This window comes from Suricata suricatta, chromosome 16, assembly GCF_006229205.1.
Source record: "Suricata suricatta isolate VVHF042 chromosome 16, meerkat_22Aug2017_6uvM2_HiC, whole genome shotgun sequence".
Classification (NCBI taxonomy): domain Eukaryota; kingdom Metazoa; phylum Chordata; class Mammalia; order Carnivora; family Herpestidae; genus Suricata; species Suricata suricatta.
This window is the reverse complement of record NC_043715.1, coordinates 44,443,993-44,463,569: the sequence shown is the minus strand read 5'-3', so window position 1 is coordinate 44,463,569 and position 19,577 is coordinate 44,443,993. Positions and strand designations below refer to the sequence as shown.

Sequence of the window (19,577 nt, the reverse complement as noted above, 5' to 3'; positions counted from 1 at the left end):
TAGGAGCCAGAAGAGCTGAGGGGAGGGCCCTGCAGGCGGTGGGCACTGCGTGCTCGAGGCCTGACTGGGAAAGACGAGGCTGGGTGGTCTGAGCCCAGGCAGCAGAGAGTGGGGAGCTCACAAGGTCACTATGGGCCAGGCCTCGCGCGGCCTTGATGGTGTGTTCACACTCTTCATCTCGATCGTGAGACCAGCAGGCCTCTCCCCACCTGGGCTGGCTCCTCATGATCTGCACCCCCAGATCTGGTCTCTGCTGTGCTCTGCCCTGCTCAGTGCCCTGGAGGGTGGGTTTCTGCAGGCTGTCCCCTTCACCTGGATTCCCATGCCCTCCAGCTTCCAGTGAGTTTGGCCAACAGGAAGCAACAGCAGGTGACGGGAGGTGACAGGAGAGAGAGCTTCGAGAATTTCTGTCTCTTCTCGGCCTTCTTGCTGGGCTGGGATAGTGGCTGTGGTTGAGCCCTTGATCCTTCAACTCACAGCCATAGCTCCTGCCTGGTGTCTCCTCTCCTAGAGCCATAGCTCTCTCTAGCTTCCAGAAACTTCTCCCATCCTCTCCAACCTCATCAAGCCGAAGGGGTGGGTGATGGCTCCCTGCTGCTAGTGGTTCCCAGATGCCTCACTTCCCTGTTCTTGTTCCCTTAACCCAAGCACACTTTTGAGTAGCCTGTTCATTAATGCTCAGTTAAGACCTTAACTAAGGGAGGCATCTGCTTCTTGAGGGTCCATAATGGACACAGGTGCTAGCAACAAGTGACAACCAGATTGACAATCTTAAAGATCACCATGGCTGCCCCATGAAGAAAGGACAGGAAGGAGCCTGGGGCAGGACACCATGGAGGGAGCCCCTGCACACCCCCGGTGGGTCAGGCCAGATCCCTCGCTCAGCACCCCCACTGTTCCCTGTCCAGTGACCCTCCTCCAGTGCCAGAGTGCCACGTGGGGAGATGCCACCCTGAGCTTAGCTGGTCCCTCAGCACTAGCACAGGTGTTCACTACTGATTTAAAAATGATTTAAACTTGAACAGACCAGAAGAAACATATTTCTACCATGCACAGCGGGTGCAGGCTTGATGGAGAAAGGCAAAGGGGTGCAGCTCTTCAAAGGCCACACACACCAGGCAGGCTTTCTGTGCAAAACCGTGTGGGCATGGCCTTGCCTACAGGCAGGGGGATGGACCAGAAGACTTCGCCAGTCTTTCTAATTAACGGTGCCAGCACCTGGCTGCCTCGGGCGATGGGTTTTGGGTTTTCCCATAGTCCTGATTCAGGATTTTAAGAACCATGAAATTACAAGCTGCTCAAGGTTTCTGGACACTCAGAACAGCTGGTCCTTTACTTCCCGGCAGGAAGGACGGGGTTTTCACAGCCCACAGGCTGCCGGGATGCTGACGTGCTGGCCAGAGACTGCACACTCGAAACCGGGAAAGATGGCACCTTGTCACACAACCAGAAGACGGTGTGACACCAGGTCACCTGGTCACGGGAGCTCAGTAAGTACTTCCAGAATACTCACAATTACGAATTTCTTTTCTCAGTGCCTATGATACTTGGGCCAGGCATGTGTTTAGGGCCCTGTGTCACGACAGATACATGAAGGAGAATGTGACACAGGGTTGCCATCTTTAAGGGAGGCAAGGGCCACGCCAATAAGTTGTTTCTACAGCATGACGAGTGCTGTCATGGAAATGTGTTTGGGGACATGGGGGACGAGGTGTGGTCTGTCCGGAGAGCAGCTGCCTGTAGGGAAGGAGAGGAAAGGAAGAGAGAGGGTGTGGGAAGGGGGCAGCTTGGGGTGTATCTTTAACATTTTCTTCCTTTAAAAATAAAGAAAAGAGAGAGAGCTGAAGCAAATACGGCGAAATGTTAACATCTGTTAAATCTGGTGGCAGGCACATGGGTGTCTGTTATATTATTTTCTGTGCTTTTCAGAATGTTTAAAATATTGCATAATAAAAATATTTTAAATTAAATCATAAGAAACAAGAAAAGTTGGTGAATCAGAAGAAAGAGAAAGGCTCCTGGACGCCAGGCAATGACTGGCCTGGAAAGGTAGGGGGTTGGCGGGAGGTTGCCGTGACAGTCCCGGAGGGAGCAGGGAAGGGGAGACAGGCCACCCCCATGCCCCCCGCCTCTGAGATGCTGGGAGGGGGTGGCCTTCTCTGCCGGGGGGGTGTGTGTGTCAACAACGCCGTCTTCCCCCACCGGGGCTACCTTTCAGCTGCCCAGGAACGTGGGACATCCGAGCGAGCTCCCGCTCACACAGCCTGGAGGCGTGGGCACGTGCGGCTGCTGCTCAGCGTCCCAGCTGCGAAGGGGTGAGGCCGGGTTCTGGACCGCACACACTGCGCGGTGAGCCCCCTCCCTTCTCTCACACACCCGTGGACACGCGAACATGGGAGATGCAGGCAATTCCACCAGACCACCAGTGCGTCTACGCACACGCCCGTGGGCCCAGGGACCGCAGATTTCTCCCAGCTGTATGCTCGGACCCGGGGGCAGCGAGAGTGGGCGACGGGGAACGACCCAAGTGCCCATGGATGGGGGAAGATTCTCCTGCAACCACACGATGGAACGTTACGTGGTCACAAGGAATGAAAAAGCACTTCATGTACTGGTTTGGAGAGATCTCAAGGATTGGTGAGAAAATACAGGATTCAGAGCAGTGCGTGTAATATGCTGCATTTGTATTCAGAAAGTGAAAAGGAATACTCATAAGCAGTTGCCTGAGTATGTACGAAATATCAGGATGCACAAGAAACTGCTGGCAGGACAGCTGGGTGGTGGGGGCTCCGGGGTGGGAGGGAGACTGTCATCTTTTGTAATTTTTTTATGTTAGATTTTGTATCTTTTGAATTTCAAACCGTTTTCAGAAAATGGAAGACAGGGCTCCCTCGCTCATTCCCCGGAGACTGTGGTGCTGGCCCGGGGCAAGCACTGCCCTTGGCCCGGGGCCTCGGTCCTCGATCAGCTGGTTTCAAGGACGATGGCTCTATCCTCACCCCACGCCCAGAGTGCTTTCCTTCTGGCCCTTGGGTGCTGGCCACTCCGCTGGTGAGAACTGGGGCTCGGGGAGGATGCTGAATGGGCCGGAGGCCCCTGTCGCCTGTTGATGTGTGATCTAGAACCTCAGCCCTCTCCCTGCCCCCACCCTTCCATCGGCAACTTCCCTCTGGGCCACTGCTCCCGTGCCTCAGCTCTGTACCCGCTACCCAGGCGTGGCGTGGCGGTGGGCACCTCACCCCCACCCAGGTCAGCGAGCTCCGTTCTGGGGCTGCTTTTCCTGGGAAAGCAAAGCTCTCTTTTTGCCGGTTTGCAGCTGGGAGGCTGTCAGGCTCGGAGACGCCAGCCAAGGAGGCAGCGCACAGGGAGGCGGGGCAGATCCGGCCAGGCCTGAGCCTGTGGTCTGGGGGCCGATATATACCAATGCCTTTCTGTCTTGAGCCGGGCTGAGGAGGAGACTCCCCACGGTCTCCTCATCAAAACTGGGGTGACGTGTCCCTGTCTGGTTGAGGATCGCTCCCCTGGACGGTGTGGGAACGTGAGGTCATAGTTCCCCTGAAGCCACACAGGAGGCGGCCCACCTGGGCGGCTGCTGCCTGCTGGCTGTCCCTCTGCTCACCGCCTAGAGGCTGGGAACCAGGGGCCGTGACTTCCTGTGGGTGCAGGGGTGGGGCAGGGGGCAACCACGGGCTGTTCCCTGGGGCCCGTGCGGGAGGTGCGTACCTGTAGCAGACATTATCAGTGCAGGGGTTGTGGGCTCGGACGATGATGAAGACGTGCTGAAAGTGTGAGCGGATGTTCTTGGGGGTGAAAGGCAGTGCCCCAGGCTCCTGGAAGATGATCGTCACAATGTCGTTTCCTATGTGCCTCTTCCTTAGGAGCTGGTGAATGGAAACGGGGACAGAAGGGCGGCACGGGTTGGCTTGAGGGCCCTGCCTGGACCCTCACAGCAGCCTCCCCACTGCCTTGTGGTTTTCACCCCCTCCCCGATCTGGTCCCCATGCACAGCCAGAAAGAGCCCTGGACCTCGGTCGGATCCTGTCTCTCCCTGCTCAGAGCCCTCCAGTGGCTTCACCTCACCCCGGGTAAAAGGCAGAGTCCCCACGTGGCCCCGGGGGGGTCCAGGCGATCTGCCCCCACCACCGCTCTGACATCTCCCACGTTCCCCCTCGCTCACTCTGTTTGGGCCACGTGGGCCTCCTGCTGCTTCTTGAACATGCTAGAAACACTTTCTCTTCAAGGCCTCTGCAGTGACTGTCCCCTCAGCCTGGAACATTCTTCCGCACAGCCCTTTTTCAGGTCTTTGCGGAGACACCTCCCTCCCATGGAGGCCTTCCTTGACTGCCGGGTCCCCACAACATGCCCTCTCTACGCTCTCCTGCTGCCAGCACTCGACATTTATCGACACTTGGCACACAGGGGCTGTTCCCTCTTCCTCTTGTTTCTGGTCTGTCCCTTCCCGCTAACACGTCAGCTCTGCCACGACTGTGGTTTTGTCTGTTTCCTTTGCGGCCTACCGCTGTGTCCTCCGTGCGAGAGCAGTGCGCGGCACTCGGCTCCGACAGGTTAGCCTGATGAGATCACGGATACCTGGCCGCTGTAGGGCTATAAAATCTACAACGTCATCTGTGCCAATGGAAATAATATACACCTGCTGAACCACAAGTCCACGGGGCTTCTGTTCTGTAGGAACTAGGAAGACTGTTTCCAGACAGAATCTGCGTGTCACGTCTGGGAGAGGAGCTGCCGGGAGCAGGTGAGCTGTTCTTGCCCACTTAGCACCTTTCAGCAAGTGAATGGTCCAACAAGAGTCAGCCCTGAAAGGTTTGTGGGACACCAGGGAGGCCCAGCTCTCTCTCTCCCCTGGGGCGGCTACTCTGGGGGGATGTGAGCCCACGGCAGCTAGGGGGCGTCTCCTGCCACTACGGGGGAAGACCTGAAAATAAGGCCACTCTGAAGGAAAGCAGAGCTGAGAAATTAAAAGGATTCCTAACGTGCTTTGAGCCCCTGGATCCAGCCACACCTAAAGCCAGCCCTGTGCTGGCACTGGAGAATTATGTAACCCAGTAAAACCCATTTTTTGTTTATGCCGGTTTGGTTTGTGTTTCTGCTCCTTCTGGTTGAAATAACATTGACTGGCTCACTCTTGTTTTTCACAGGACCCCTAATGACTCAAGAGACCCTTGCGGGGAGCTGGGCTGGCTACCAGCAAGCAGGGTGGCTAAGGAACAGCTGAAAAAACTGATCTCCGGCAACATCTGACCTGGCCTCCATCCTGCAGGTGACGTGACCGTGTGTGAAGGGTCTCCAAGGCCACGGGCGGCAGCGGGAGAGCCCCTGCCAGCCGGGCAGCCAGCTAACAACCATGGGAAGGGAGACTGCCTTGGGGTTCAGTCGCGCACCAGTTGGAAATCAGGTGGGACCCCCGCCCTGGGCCCCACTGACCTGCTGCCTGTTGTTGGGGGTGTAAGGGAGCAGGGTGGACACGTGGAACATGATCTCGTAGTCCTGGTATGTCGTGTAGAGGGAGTGGGTACCCGTGGAGTCGGCTGCAACAGAAACACCAGTTAGCACCACGTCTCCCAAACCCCTGGGCTGGTGCCACAGCCCACATGCCATCTGCGTTAGTTTGTAGCTTGATGTTTTCACTTCACTCCACTCTTTAAAATTAAATAAATTTAGGTAAAAAGGAAACCTTATGTTACACACCCACCAGACTGGTAAAAAAAAAATAATTAAAAGTCTGACTGTACCAATGTCTGGTGGCGATGCAGAATGGCTAGGGCCTTTCACGGGGCTGGTTAGGTGTGCAGATTGGCACAACCACTTTGGAAAACGTTTTCACAACATCTAGTGAACCTGAAGATCGGCTTGATTGACGCCTCGGCACTTCGTCTCCTGGGATCATAGTCTAGAGAAACGGTATACATGTGTCCTGGGGCATGCGTGCGAGTGCCTTCAAGTGTCTGTCACAAGAATAAGCCGCAGTCAGCACATGGGCGCATCCCACGTATACAATGTCGGATGCCAGACGCCAGACACGAGAGGAGCACGTGGTGTGGGCGGCTCCACTCACGTTACGTGCAAAAACAGGCAAAACCATGCTATGCTATATTTCGAGATGCACGTACGGGCGGCAAAACGATGAATGACAATCATGAGAGTCGGGATGCTGGTTATCTCTCACGGGAGGGGGTTGTGACCAGGGAGAAGCACATCTGATTGTTGGAGCCATGTTTCCGAGGGGGAAACTGAGGCACAGGGAAGGAGTGACTTGCCTCAGGTCACACTGCAATGCGCAGTGGAGTCTGGACTGGAACTCGGGCTGTGTGTCTCCACAGTGTTTTCTTAACTGGACTCAGTGCTGCTCTTACCCAATCCCTGAACTTCAGCCCTCAAGGCCCTGCGAGGTGGGTCCCGCCTGCCTTCCTCACGTCACCCTCTATGTGAACGCCCTGGACAACAGCCTTTGGACCTCAGGGCTTTTGCATGTGCTGTTTCTTTCGCTGGAATGCTTTCCTGCTCCTTCACCGCCTCTTTTATTCCAACTCACCCTTCTCAGGCCACATGCTGTGTTCTCAAGGAGCCCCTCCCCACTGCGACACAAGGGCGGGTGCCCCACACATGATCCTATCATCTCGAACTGCCCGGGAAGGAAGTCTGGGGGGCTTCTGTCAAACACCTGAGTGAGCCTGCAAACCGTGCTGCCAGGAACCGCAGGTCACGCTCACCCGGCGCAGCCCGTTCTTCCACCACGCTCCATTTAACTGAAGGCGCTGGGGGGACAGTGGTAGAACAGGCCCAAGAGTCCCTGTTCTCATGGCCTTACGTTCTGGGGGGGGAGGTAGTAACTGTGACAGGTGAGGACACTGAAGCCACAGCTGGTCAGTGCAGAGCCAGGCCTGGAGCCGGGTGAGCTTGGGGTGGCCGCAAGCCCAGGGAATCCCTGTCCAGTGGCTGGGGAGCTTGGCTGGGGACACCGTGCTCCTGGGGTCCTCTGAGAAAATCCACTTCCCGCAGAAGCCACGTGGCAGCAGCTGCTGTGCCCTGGCGTGCTGACTCTCTGCCAGGCACTGTGCTGGCACCTGATGCTCACAGCCAACTTGCGGGGGTGGGGGGACAAGACGATGGCCGTCACTTTGTGCAGGATGCTGGGCCTCAGGGGCAGGCATCTGTCTGAGAAGGGGGACAGCAAGTCCCTGCCTCCTGTTTGTGAGCGCACTGCCCCTTTTGTGGTGCAGGAGCCCCCGGCGGAGCCACTCCTGCTGCGGGCTTCCGGAGTGGCGGGTGTGGACCGGGTGCAGGCGGCTCGGGGAGGCCGGGCAGGGCCAGGGCCTGGCACAGCGCGACGGCTCAGTAACACATTTCGAGACCGTGCTCCTGAGGTACACGCAACTTTACAGATGAGGAAACGGAGGCAGAGACAGCAAAGCCCCCGGTCCAACACCCTAAGCCAGCACTGGCTCACTCCTCCCACTGCCTCCTTCAACAGACGACAGCCACAGGTACCGGCCAAACACTCCATTCATGTCTCTAAACGTGGTCTCCTCATACAGGCCTCCCTCTTCCAGAAGAGGAAGTGGAGGCGTGGCCAGGTAAGGAGAAGAGCCAGTGATCCTCCAGGGCCCCATCACTCAGGGCCCAACTCAGCCACAGCAACGGTCCCAACAACGGCCCACTTCCCAGGGGTCCTCCCCCGCAGGGAGCCGTGACGCCAATTCACAACATCACCCTCGCACCCCCCACCAACTGCCAGGACACATTTGAGTTCTAAACATCGTATATAAGCGTATCATGTGTATGTATGCACATTTATGTGTGGAAACGCTGGAGCGGGTCTGTACTACCTCGCACCAACACTCTGAAGACGTGAGTGCCGTTTCCTAGTTACGTCCGCCCTCTCCCCGGAGGCAGCCACTACCTTGAACGTCGTGTCCATCACGGCCTTCCTTTCCTGCGGAGTTTTCCTATGTAAGAACAACTCCCCAGACAATGCACTGTTGAGTGTGCTTTAAATACGACTGCTGCGTGAAATGCATCTTTCGGCACCTGTCCACGGTCAACATCAAGTAAGTGGCCCTCGTCCAGGCTGATGCCTGCGGCTCCAGCTCGCTGCTGGCACTGCCCCCCGGCTCTCTGCCACGTGAAATACCGCAGTTCTGCCTGTGCACGGGGGGCACCATCCAGGCGCCGGAGGTCATGAATGTTCAGGACAGCGCCCAGCGCACACGTGCCTGAGTTCCCAGAGGACATGTCTAGGCGCACAACTGCTGACTCACGGGGTGGGTGCGTCTTTAAACTTTACTAGAACATGCTGTTCTGTTTTCCAAAGTGGTCGCGCTCTCTGCACCCCCGGCAGTGGGGTCGGAGTGCTCCCACCGCCCTGCCCAGGTATCACCAGGCCTTGCGACCTTTGCCCCTGGGGTGGCTGTGAGGTGGTGGCCCACCGGGATGCCCCTGGCCCCCCCACGAGGCCACCCCGCCGTGCCGCTTACTCTTGACATCCAGCTGGGCGGCGTACTTGCTGAAGCCCTTCAGGCAGACCCTCTCCCCGATCAGGGAGAGGAACTCCTCGAAGGCCGGGCCGGCCTCCTCGTTGTTGTACATCTCCTCCTCCGAGCTCTGGCCAGCCTTGCAGTAGAGGATGCCCACTTTGTGCTTCCGGCAGAGCTGCAGAGACGGGCCAGGGGGGCGTCGGGGGGGGGGGGGGACAAAGGGCTTTCTCAGGCGCGGCGCCCAAGGAGCTCCTGGGGTTGCACAGTGATTCGGTGCCGCAGCCAGAGTGGAGGGTAAAACGTGCTGGGGGCACGTCCCAGTGGTCCCTCCTCCGCCCTCCCATTTCACAGAGACACAACAAGGTGTCGGTGCAGCCCGCTCTGCTCTTTCTGCGGAGGGCCACGCCACTCTCTCGAGGTCTAAGACACCGGTGCCTTGGCTGGCTGCCCACAGGAAGTGGGCTCGAACTGGCTAAGACTCTGCAAAAGGAAATTCTCCAGGGCTCAGTGCAGTCAGCTGTTTTCAGGGAGTGGGCCCCCATCACCACGTTTGTCTCCTGTATGCCTCATTCTCCTGGTCACTGGCGACTGGACCTCGGACAGACACCTGATCTGAGCGTGGGCCAGTCAGAGGCTCTCCTGGGTCCGAGAGTCAGCGAGCTGGGGTCTGCAGAGATGGGAACACCCCCAGCCTGCTCCCCACCCCCCCGAGACACCTGGTGGCTATCTCATCTCCAGACCATTTTCCTCCTGAGACCCAGTCACATTCCTGCTCTTGGCTCCCTTGATTTTGGTAAGAGACCCCTCTTTTTACCTAAAGTAACTTAGGTGGGTGTCCATTCTTGGAAGGAAGGGAGGGAGGGAGGGAGGAAGGAAGGAAGAGAAAAACAGACCAAGACAGAAAGAGGTACCAGGATGGGGTTGCAGGCTACGGTCCCGGGGCCTGCCCCGGCCCCCGACTCACCCCTTGTTCGTCGAGCTTCAGCAGCTGCTCGGTCACCCTGGGCGTGTTGAGCGCCAGCCGCAGGCAGTGGGTGTTGAGCTCAGGGATGACATACTCCAGGGCGTCCTTCAGGGGCAGGCCCCGCCCCGTCCCATGCTTTGTGGCTGTGGGTGTGGCGTCCTCCAGGATGGACCCCCGCAGGGTGATGAGCTGTTTGAGGGAGAGAAGAGAAGGTCAGGAGGCTCTCAGGACCCAGGAAGGATGAGGGCCCATGAGGGTGTCCTGCTCTCAGAGCAACGTGTGTGACGGTCGGAAGCTTGGGTCCCGGGGCCAACCGGGGTTTTGGACCAGGACTTGAGCTTGCTGCCTCCTGTTTATGTGATCTTGAGCAAGTGCCTTCAAATCTCTGGGCCTCCGTTTCTCTTTCTTGAAGTGGGCACGGTGACAGCATCAAAGCCCAGAAGGGTGCTGGGAGGATTACGTGGATGAGTCAAGAGGACAGCGGATGGAGCACACCTTCGTCCGTTCAACAACTACCAAGTGAGTGCACCGGAAATCTAGCCATTCCGGGTGCAGCAAACAAAACAGAGACCCCTATCTTCGCCCAACTGGCATGTAAGTGGGCACACAGATTAGATCAGCTAGTAAGAGGTCTAACGAACCCAACAGGCTTCTTCACAAGGCAGACTCTCAACGAACATTGTCATCACAATATGTGTAAACACATTACTGTAGTAACACGGCTGGTCTGCGGTGGGGCCCAGACGTGTACATACGTGTGCATGTATGTATTCATACTTATACCAATGTATACTTACACACACACACACACACACACACACACACACACTTCTAAGTGCCATTCAAGTGATTCTGATGTGTAGCCAGGATTGAAAACTTTTAGTCAGGCCAATCACAGTCATCTCATTTCACTTTCTAGATGGTGCTTTCCACATTTTCCCTATAGCTGGCCACATGACTAGCTACAGGTAATGAAATGTGAGGTAATGAAATGTGAGGGGAATTTAGATTGGGAAGGACTTCTGGACACATGTTTCCCTTTGTTAAAGGAAAGCCCCTTTCTACCTGCCCATCTCTTCTTGCAGAGGACACAGGTCTGAGGGTAAGCTGTTTGGGGCTGTGGCAGCCATTTTGTGTTCATGAGGAAAGAGACAACAAGAAAACCAGAGAGCAGTCAATCTCTGCAGCTGCCCACCTTCAGGCTTCTTGTTAGAGAATTAAGACAACCCTCTATTTGTTTTAGCTATGGTTAGTCAAGTCTTTGGCTTACTTTGCAGGCAAAGCAATTTCTAACTGATATACCTTTACAACAAAGTCACATTTAGGAAGGTGCAGTGGCACAATAATTATCTAATTACATGTACAGGTCTGTTCAGGGGAGGTTTTATCTTCTTCATGTTGCAGATAAGAAAACTGAAGCTCTGAGAGGTTAGGGGCCCTTCTCCAAGGTCGCCATAGCTACGTGACCAGACCAGGATTCCGACGCAGCCCTGACTTTTCCAAAACTCATAGCTTTTATCATTAGTGGTGTTTTATTTTTATTTTTAATGTGAGGTACAATCCGCATACAGGGAGGTACTTGACACTTGGAAGCACAGCTAAAGGAATGATCACAGACTGAACACTTAGGTAACCCTCCCCGCCAGCCCCTACCCTGACTTCGAACTCCAGAGTTTATCTCTGCCTGTTTTTGAGCTTCAGGCCGTTTCTATTCTTTTATATCTGGCTTGTGTCTCTCAGTGCTGTGGATCTGAGGTTCAACTGCGTTGCCGCAAGAAGCTGCCGTTTAGCCAATACAGATTTAATCCATTCTACTGGGAGCACGAAAACCGTTTCCAGTGTTTGACGGCTCGGAACACAGCTGTTAGAACAGTCCTAGGAACGCCTCTTACTGCATGTGAACCCATTTTCTTTTGGGTTTACACCTGGGAGGGGAACTGCTGAGTTGCTGGGCACGTTAATCTTTAATTTTCCTGGACTGCCGAAGTTTTCCAAGTGGTTGTACCAGCGCATGCCCTGCTAGCCCTGGGAGCCTCCTGGCCTCATGGCCTCACTTGTACCAGCTCAGGCTTCTCTTTCCACAATGCGAGCTGGCCATCAGGTGACGCCATGCCCAGGGCCAGGCCTGCCGCTCCGGCCCCAGCAAGATAGCATGACGGGGGTGTTGGCAGCAATACCAGGAAAAACATCCCCCCTCAGGGACTTGCTACAAGCATCCAAAATACACTCGAGGCTATGATTTAAAGACTCAGACTGGGGTGCCTGGGTGGCTCAGTTGGTTAAGCATCTGACTTCGGCTCAGGTCATGATCTTGTGGTTCACGAGTTTGAGCCCTGCTTAGGGCTCTGTGCTGACAGCTCAGAGCCTTGGAGCCTGCTTCAGATTCCATTTCTCCTCTCTCTCTGCACCTCCCCTGCTTGTGCTGTCTCTCTCTCAAAAATAAATTTAAAAAATTGAAAAAAAAAAGTTTAGGGAGGCTCAGTCAGTATTAACTGGAAAAAGATGTCTGCCCTAAGACAACAGACACAAGAGATAGCAAAAATAATGTGTCACGCCATCGCCTCTAAGCATACACGCTTGCCAAACAGGACCTGGGCAAGAGGCATGCATGGAAGGAATGGAATGATCTCGTATTTTGGAGTTCTGAGCTCTGGTCTCGGTAATTAATAAAAAAAAACAAGTCTCTTTTACCTTAAGGACAATAGTCTTGAAATAGATGATGAAAAGCAGCGATGTTGGATGCTTTGCCCTCTGGTCTGGGAGGCCCTGAGATTGTGGGTTTCAATCAGTGCACCAACAGGATCTGTTTTTGCATCCTGCGGACACTGACACTGGCCCACAGCGCCCTCTGCTGGGGCCAAGAGGAAGCATGGTCCTGCACCTCAGTCTTCGGCTCTAGAGACAGGTCCCGTCACATTTTGGCTCTGAAGACTTGACCATAAGCTACTAGCTGAAAAGCTCCCAGCTTTTCCTTCTCTGCTGGGCAGAGTAAGTAGGGCACTGGCAGGGCGCAATGAGTGGGCATCTCTACTCTCCACCCGGTCCTGTCCACCGTCATTGGCTTGTAACAGCCACCTCCTGGTCTCCTTGCTCCCACACCACTGCCGCCCCGGCCCAGGCCACTCCTCCTGCAGCAGCCTGAGTCAGACCACGCCTCTCCTCAGCGCAGAACGGCTAGTGGCTTCCCACTTCTCTCCAAATAAAATCTATACACCCTGCTCAGCCTGCATGGCCCTGTGTGACTTCACCCTCAACGACACCCGGCATCATCCCGCTGAAGGGAACCAGTCACACGAGCCATAGAAAAGTCTCAAGGCCATGTAAGCAGAGAGGTTTCTATTTGCACAGGTGGCACCTTGTCGGCTCCTGACTCAGATACATCCTTCTCTCTGCTGGGCGGTGGGTGCACCCGCCAGGAACTTCTCCTGGGAGGTCAGCTAGGAGTCTGTCTGCCTGGGTTCACATCCTGGCCCTACTCCTTCCTTAACTGTGTGACCCTGGGCAAGCGAGTTGCTTAATTTCCGTGTGTTCCTCATCTATAAAATGAGGATAATAATGCCTGTCTCAAAAGCACTCCACATAGAGTGCTAAGCATGGTATCTGGCATCCAGTGAGCGCTCAATTCGTGTTAGCCATTATTATGTATACACGTGTCAAATGTATTGGTACAAAGCCATATGCATAGTTAGGAATTTAAATTTTACCTTTAATAGGAAGCTACGTTGGCTTTTCTCCCCACTTAACAATATGCTTTGGAGATTATTTCTATAAACACACAGACACACACACACAATCAGAGTCACCTACTGAATACAAATGGAGTCCTAGTCGATTCACACTATTACACTTGCTTTTTTCATTTAATAGGAAATTCTCCTTTTTCTACTTTGTACACTTACTTATGTACTTAAATTCTCAATGAGTGACTATTAGGTTTTAAACGAGAAATGACAAATCCAAACCTCTAACCCTAACAAAATCAAGGCCTGTCAAAAACTCACGTTTGCTGGGCTAAGGGGGGCTTATTGGGCTTGGAGGCCACACCGTCCCTGGCTGCCTGGGGTCTCCTATGTCCTGGGAGAGACAAGCCAGCAAGGGGCTCAGGCCAGGGCCTGTCCTGTCCGGGTTGGGGGGCCTGGCGTTCAGGCGTGTGGTGCCAGAGCCCAGATCCAAGTCTGTTCCTGCCCTGGCGGGAGGCTCAGGGCTGCCAACACTCACATCCCATCTGCTGGGAGATGCAGGCCCACTGGACTGTCTGCTCGGCGGCCGGGGGTGGCCATCTGGGGCGGGCCAGCCTGCTGGCTTGGAAAACAGCCCAAGCCGTTCGCCCCGGACTCCACCCCTTGGTTTACGGGAGCCTGAGACACATGCATGTGGACAGGAGGACAGAACTCTGCCCGTGAACTCCACCCTTGCTCCCGGGCACGGCCCTTGGACCCTGTGTGGGGAGGCGACAGTTACAGGCCAGGCCAGGCCAGTCGTCGCATCTGCCGCCTGGGGAGTCTCACTGCCCTGCAGCCTCCTGCTACCAGCTCACGCGTGCCAGTGCAAGGCCCGCCGCTCTGGGAGGCAGGGAGCCAGCAGCACGGAGCCTGTTCACAGATGAAGACAGCCCAGGGCTGTCTGTTCCCAGAGCCAGAATTCCAACTCGCCCCACAGGCAGTGTGCGGAGTGGTTAAGAGCATGGGCTCGGGCCCTGAGAAGCCTGGGTCCGTGTCCCAGCTCTGCCACTGGGGACCCTGACAAATGATGACCTTCCTGGTCCTCAGCTTCCCATCCTCATCTGCAGAATGGGAGTAACGGGACCCACGTCATAAGACTGGTGAGGAGATTTGAAGGCTTCGTGCACATAAAACACTTCGGACAGTGTCTGGCAAGAGCGCGTGTTTAAAGTGTTAGCGATTACTGCGGACGCTGTTGTCACTGCCGGGCGCTGTGGACTGTCTACTGTGTCGCTATGACAGGAAGGGCCTGAGGAAGAGGCAAGGCAAACCTTGCAGGCCACTGCCTTCCCTCCAACGCAGGTGATGAGCTCCTCAAGCCTGAGGCCCCAAAGGGCGGCTCCAGAAGGAGCTGGGCTCGGGCTGAGCCCGCACGTGCGTGGGCTTAGAACAAGGCCTGGTTGAGGCTGTGAACCTCATTCATGGAGGGCCGAAACTCACAGGGCTGCCTGGAATGTGACAAGGGGACAGCAGACTGAGACCCTTGCCAACGGCTAACTTCGCTGGGCTCTTCCCAAGTGCCGGGCCGAGCACTGCCTAATGCGTAACCCCACAGGGTCCACACTATGGTTCCAGGAGACTGGGATTCCCAAGAGGGAAACTGAGGCTCTGAGAGAAGAAGCCAAGTGTCCAGGTTCACGGCTGAGGGGTAGTGGCCAACCTAGGAATCCATATCAGGTCTCCAATGGGCCAGACGTGATGCTGCCCCAGGACCTTTTCACTGGCTGTTCCCTCTGCCTGGAATGCTTTTGTTCCAGATGTCTATGTGGCCCCCTCTCATCTCCTTTAGGTCATTACTCAAATGTCATCTCCCCAGTGGTATCTCTCTTGACCACTCTACCTAAACACTGAGCCACCCTTTACACTTGGCTCTCTCTTGCTTTACTTTCTACCTTATCACTTACCACGCTGTGTAACTTACTGAAGTACGTGTGTATTGTCTGTGGTGTCTCCGCTGCAAGACCGCGGGCCCACAGCATCTCTGCTACCTTACTCGCAACTGTGCCCTTGGCGCCCAGCCGTGCGGGGAGCCGTGCGGACGCCTGCCGGACCTATGTCCCGGGGCCTCAGGAGCCTCATGCCCATCCTGGGGAGGACTGGAGACTAGTTCTGCGGGTGTTAGCACGAGGAAGGGGGTGGAAGTAGGTGCAAGGCAGGGGCAGCGCCAAGGCGGTTTCAAACTTACGGAATAAGAACCACGGCAGATTATACCCCGACCCCGCACCTCTGCACCCAAGTCTCATGACTCCCGGTACGTGCAATGCAGGCTGGCATTTTAAAAATTCATTCTACATATTCCATTTTTATTAATAAGAAACCACAGCACAAAAGCGCTGGCACTAAGCTGAGTCTGTAACCTGTCAATGGGTCTGCCGTGCAGTTCTGAGCCAAGTCAGTAGAATGAGGCAGCCGCGCGGGGCTGGAGAACAGGCTGACTCTTCCCCCTGCCACTTACTGGAGGGCACTTTGGGCAAGGCCCTCAACCTGTTGGTGCCTTGTTTTGTCATCTGTCAATGAGGACAATCGTGCCTTCATCACAGAACTGTTGTGACATTTCAGTGAGTGAATGCACATAAAGGGCACAGAAAACATCTGACGCGGTGTTATTAAGTAGATCTGCATCATCGCAGCAGTTGTAATAAAATATTACCCACTAGTGTTTGTTATTTCACCCAGCAGTTCCCCAGATGTCGTGACACAGTCTGATGCCGTGTGAGCTGTCACATCACATTCTGCCTGGTGCTCATCTGGCCAGAAAGGTGAGGAGAGGGAAGAGGGGCTGGGAGACAGAGGAGCCGGTGACCACCTGTGGTCTGGGGCAGGGCGCTGTGGGGCCGCCTCCTCTAAGCTGCCACAAAGCCTCTGTGTCGTCCCATCTCCCCTCAGCAAGAGGGTCTTCGCGAGGGGATGGGGCTGGGGCCCTCGGCACACCATCTGCCAGTCTGGATAACGTCCAGGCCCGGCTGGCCTCACACCCAAAGTCCTTGGCGGCGGCAGCAGGCTGGCAAAGGCTAGGAACAAGGCGGATGGGGCAATGCAGGGCTGAGGGAGACCCACTTTGGGGGGCCTGCCCAGCTGACTACCACCCTTTTTCTGGAAAGCTCTTCCTTACTTGGGTCTTTTGGAAGTCTACTGTTTTTGCTGGCCTAGCTCCCCTCTTTTTGCAGAGGGATTGCCTCCCCCAGGTGGTTCCGACTGAACTGTCAAGGACAGTGTGCTGCCCTGTTCCCGGTCCCAGTGGAGCACATGTGATGGAGCACATGTGACCCAAGCAGAGCCAGTCAGAGTCCTTCCCACAGATTTGGCAGCAAACGTCTCTTCCTTATGGAGGAGATGTGTAAAGATGTAGAAGAGTTGAGCAGCCAGTCTCCATTTTCCCATGACATGGAGAGAGCTTGCTGGTGGCAGAAGAGAAGAGAATGACATTCACAATGCAAAAGAGCAGAGCTTAGAGGAGCAGGGCGGTCAGGGGGCAGAATTCTGGTGCCATCATTTGAGTGCCTGGATCCAGCTATGCCTGAAGCCAGCCCTGCCATGCCTGGATTTGCAGTTATATGAACCAAAGAATTCTATTTCTGGCTTGAACCAGTTAGAAGTAGGTTTCTGTCAATTACAATTGAGAGTCCTAATTGAACAGGATGCCCCCAGCAGGCTTGGTTCCCTAGCTGTGGCTGATATTTAATCTAGGGGAAGACCTCCTCTGCCCAAACAAGGACAACGGCTTTCTCTACTCAGACTTGAAAGCGCTGGGAGTGTTTTGAGCGGAGCAGCACCAACAGCAGTGCCCGCCGTGGCTGAGATGCCCCAATTCCTGCCCTGCCCAGGGCTTGCTGCCTTAATTCTTTCTCTTCTGCAGGACACCTCATGATCCCGAACGAATCCCTTACACATCTCCCTTTACTTCTTATTCAAACCAGAGTGAATCTCCTGCACAATGTAAGTACTGTGGGTTCTCCAAGATCCCAATCCTGGCCTGGCCCCTTATTCACTGATGCCATGCAAGTCATTTCACTTCTCTGGGTCTTAGTCTTCTCTTTTGTAAAATGGAGAGACGAGCAGAACTGCTCTCGGGAGGTTATTAGGAGGATTATGTGAGACGAGGCAGGGAAAGCACTTGGCCACGGAGCCTGCCACAGAGTCAGCGCTCACAGAGGGTGAGGGGCCATCGAGCTATGATTCACATAAACTAACAACGGTGATGCGACCTACCTCCCGGGTCCGGAAGATGATCCTGTACTGGTACTGAGGCCCGTGGTCCTTGTGGTCCTCCAGCTTCTCCCGCTTGATGCTCACAGCCACTGGCCCCAGTTTCTCGTCCACACCAAAGTAATTGGCATGTTCTGAGAGGGAAGAGTTCAGAGTGAGTTCTCTGGGAAGGGGGGATGCTGTGCATGCCCTGGGCAGGTTCTTACACAACCCACAGGGTCCTGCTCACACGAACCTCCTGCCTGGCGTGGCCACGCTCCACAGAGAGACTGATGGCAAGACCTGACTGTGCCACCTCAGCCAAGTCACAGAACTTTCCTGAGCCTCAGTTACTTCATCCAAGAAATGGGTGCCCTGACACTACCCATAATTCACTGAGTCAATGTGAGGTGAGGGTGAAATGAGACTACAAATATTAAGCGCTTAGCACAGAGCTAGGGTTTCTGAGAAAGCTCTTTAAAGGGAAACGACTTGACAGGAGATCTGCGCTTTGCCCTTAGCCTTTCCTCTTCTTCTTTGCCTGGAAACATGGATATGGCAGCTGGAGCTGCAGCAGCCATCTGGGACCAGGAGACCACCCTGAGGGCTGGAGACCATGCACTAAGGATGGCATTCCACTGACGCTGAGGAATGACCATACCAGCCCTAGTCTGACCTCCAGACTTCTTTATATCATAGAAATGAACTTCTATGCAATTACAGTCCGTCACTGGCAATTGTGAGCAATTCTAAATCAACACGGTTATCAACATTTAAAAATTAGGAGAATCCACAGTAAAAAATAAAAGCTGCATTTCAGGAGAATCTTGAAAAATCTGAAAGGCTGGCAACACCGGGTTTGTCCATGTTGCCTGGAGCTGAGCAGGAGCTGCCCTTTGCCCCGTCCTGCCCGGCGCCTGTAGCTGCCTGGCTTTGTGGTATCTGCACTGTGCTGTGTTGCCTCTTCGAATGGTCCCACCAGCACCAATGAGCCTAATGATGCAGGAAGTCCATTTCTCCCTGGTGTTAACACCTTCTAAACATCAATAGCTCCACCTTCACAGGGGGTCCGGAACCTACTTGCTTTGTCCCGCACTCATGGGCTCCCAACCTGGGCTTGTGCATCAGCATCGCCTGCCTGGAATGCTGCAGCCGCCGCCTCCTGGTTTCCCTGCTTCCTCCTCCCCCAGCATCTGTCCCCAGGATGCGGCCGCGAACACCCGAGTCAGTTCAGGGCCCTTGGCTGCTCAGAACTCTCTGGGGGCTCCATCTCGCTCAGGGTAACGGTGAGAGAGAGAGTCCTGGCCATGACTCGCAGTCCCACGCTCTCTGCCTGTCACCTCTCTGCCTCAGCTCCTTCCTCACTCTCTCACTCACTGTCCCAGCAGCACTGGCCTCGATGCTTCTTCTCCTTTAGTGTTTCAGGGCTACTGAAGTTGCTGTTCCCTGTGCAGGAACACTGGCCCCAATCTCCACACAGCTCTCTCCTTCGGCTCAGGACCCCGTTCTCTAGGGGGCCCTCCCAAACCATTCCCTACTGAAAAGGAAGCCTCTGACCCTGACACTATTTCCCTCTCCCTTACTTTAAGTTTCTCCATAGTGTTTGCCATCCTACACTGCCTTACACATTTTGCACATTAATCACGGGGTGTGTTTTTTTTGATCTTACCCTCCACCTTAAGTGCCGGAAAGATCTTGGTTTCAAGCTAGTCAATCCTGGATCCTCAGGCTCTAGAGAGTGCCTGACACCTAGCTGAACCCAGCACGCAGCCGCTAAGTAAATGCGATCTACCGCTTCGGGCGGCTCAAGGCTCTGGCGTGCGGACCCCTGTGCGAGGCGGCCGGCTAAGCCGGAGGAGGCTCCGCTCACTGCACCCTCACCCCTCTGCCGGAGGCAGGTCTGCACTCAGGCCGCATCATCGGGGCGGGAGGGACCCCCCGGGAGACGCCCCCTGTCCCCCTCCCCCCCACAGGGAATGCACGAGCGGCGGGGGTCCCGGGGACAAGCTGCAGCCCGCCGGCCCGCCCGCCCCGTCACCTCGGCCCACGAAGTGGTCCTGGTAGTAGCGGGCGCCCAGGTCCACGTGCTCGATGCTGTACTGCCGCGGGCGGCTCTGCGTCCTCTGCTGCTCCTTGGGCACCTCCAGCACCGAGATGCTGGCGTTGGTGCGGTGGGCGCTGAGGGCGGGCTCGGCGGGGTGGCCCTCGCCG

The 19,577-nt window shown here is 55.4% G+C and overlaps 1 protein-coding gene across 1 annotated transcript in view; it reads right to left on the bottom strand.

Annotated features, from left to right (window-relative positions):
* Positions 1-19,577, bottom strand: part of SIPA1L3 (signal induced proliferation associated 1 like 3) — a 225,182-nt gene that overhangs the window by 70,598 nt on the left and 135,007 nt on the right. Inside the window, exons 4-9 of the mRNA XM_029924283.1 lie at positions 19,405-19,575; positions 17,391-17,521; positions 9,460-9,648; positions 8,496-8,670; positions 5,446-5,549; positions 3,724-3,881 (exon numbers count right to left, since the gene is read on the bottom strand). Of these exons, the coding sequence (XP_029780143.1) occupies positions 3,724-3,881; positions 5,446-5,549; positions 8,496-8,670; positions 9,460-9,648; positions 17,391-17,521; positions 19,405-19,575 (928 nt within the window). The remainder of the gene's footprint in view (positions 1-3,723; positions 3,882-5,445; positions 5,550-8,495; positions 8,671-9,459; positions 9,649-17,390; positions 17,522-19,404; positions 19,576-19,577) is intronic.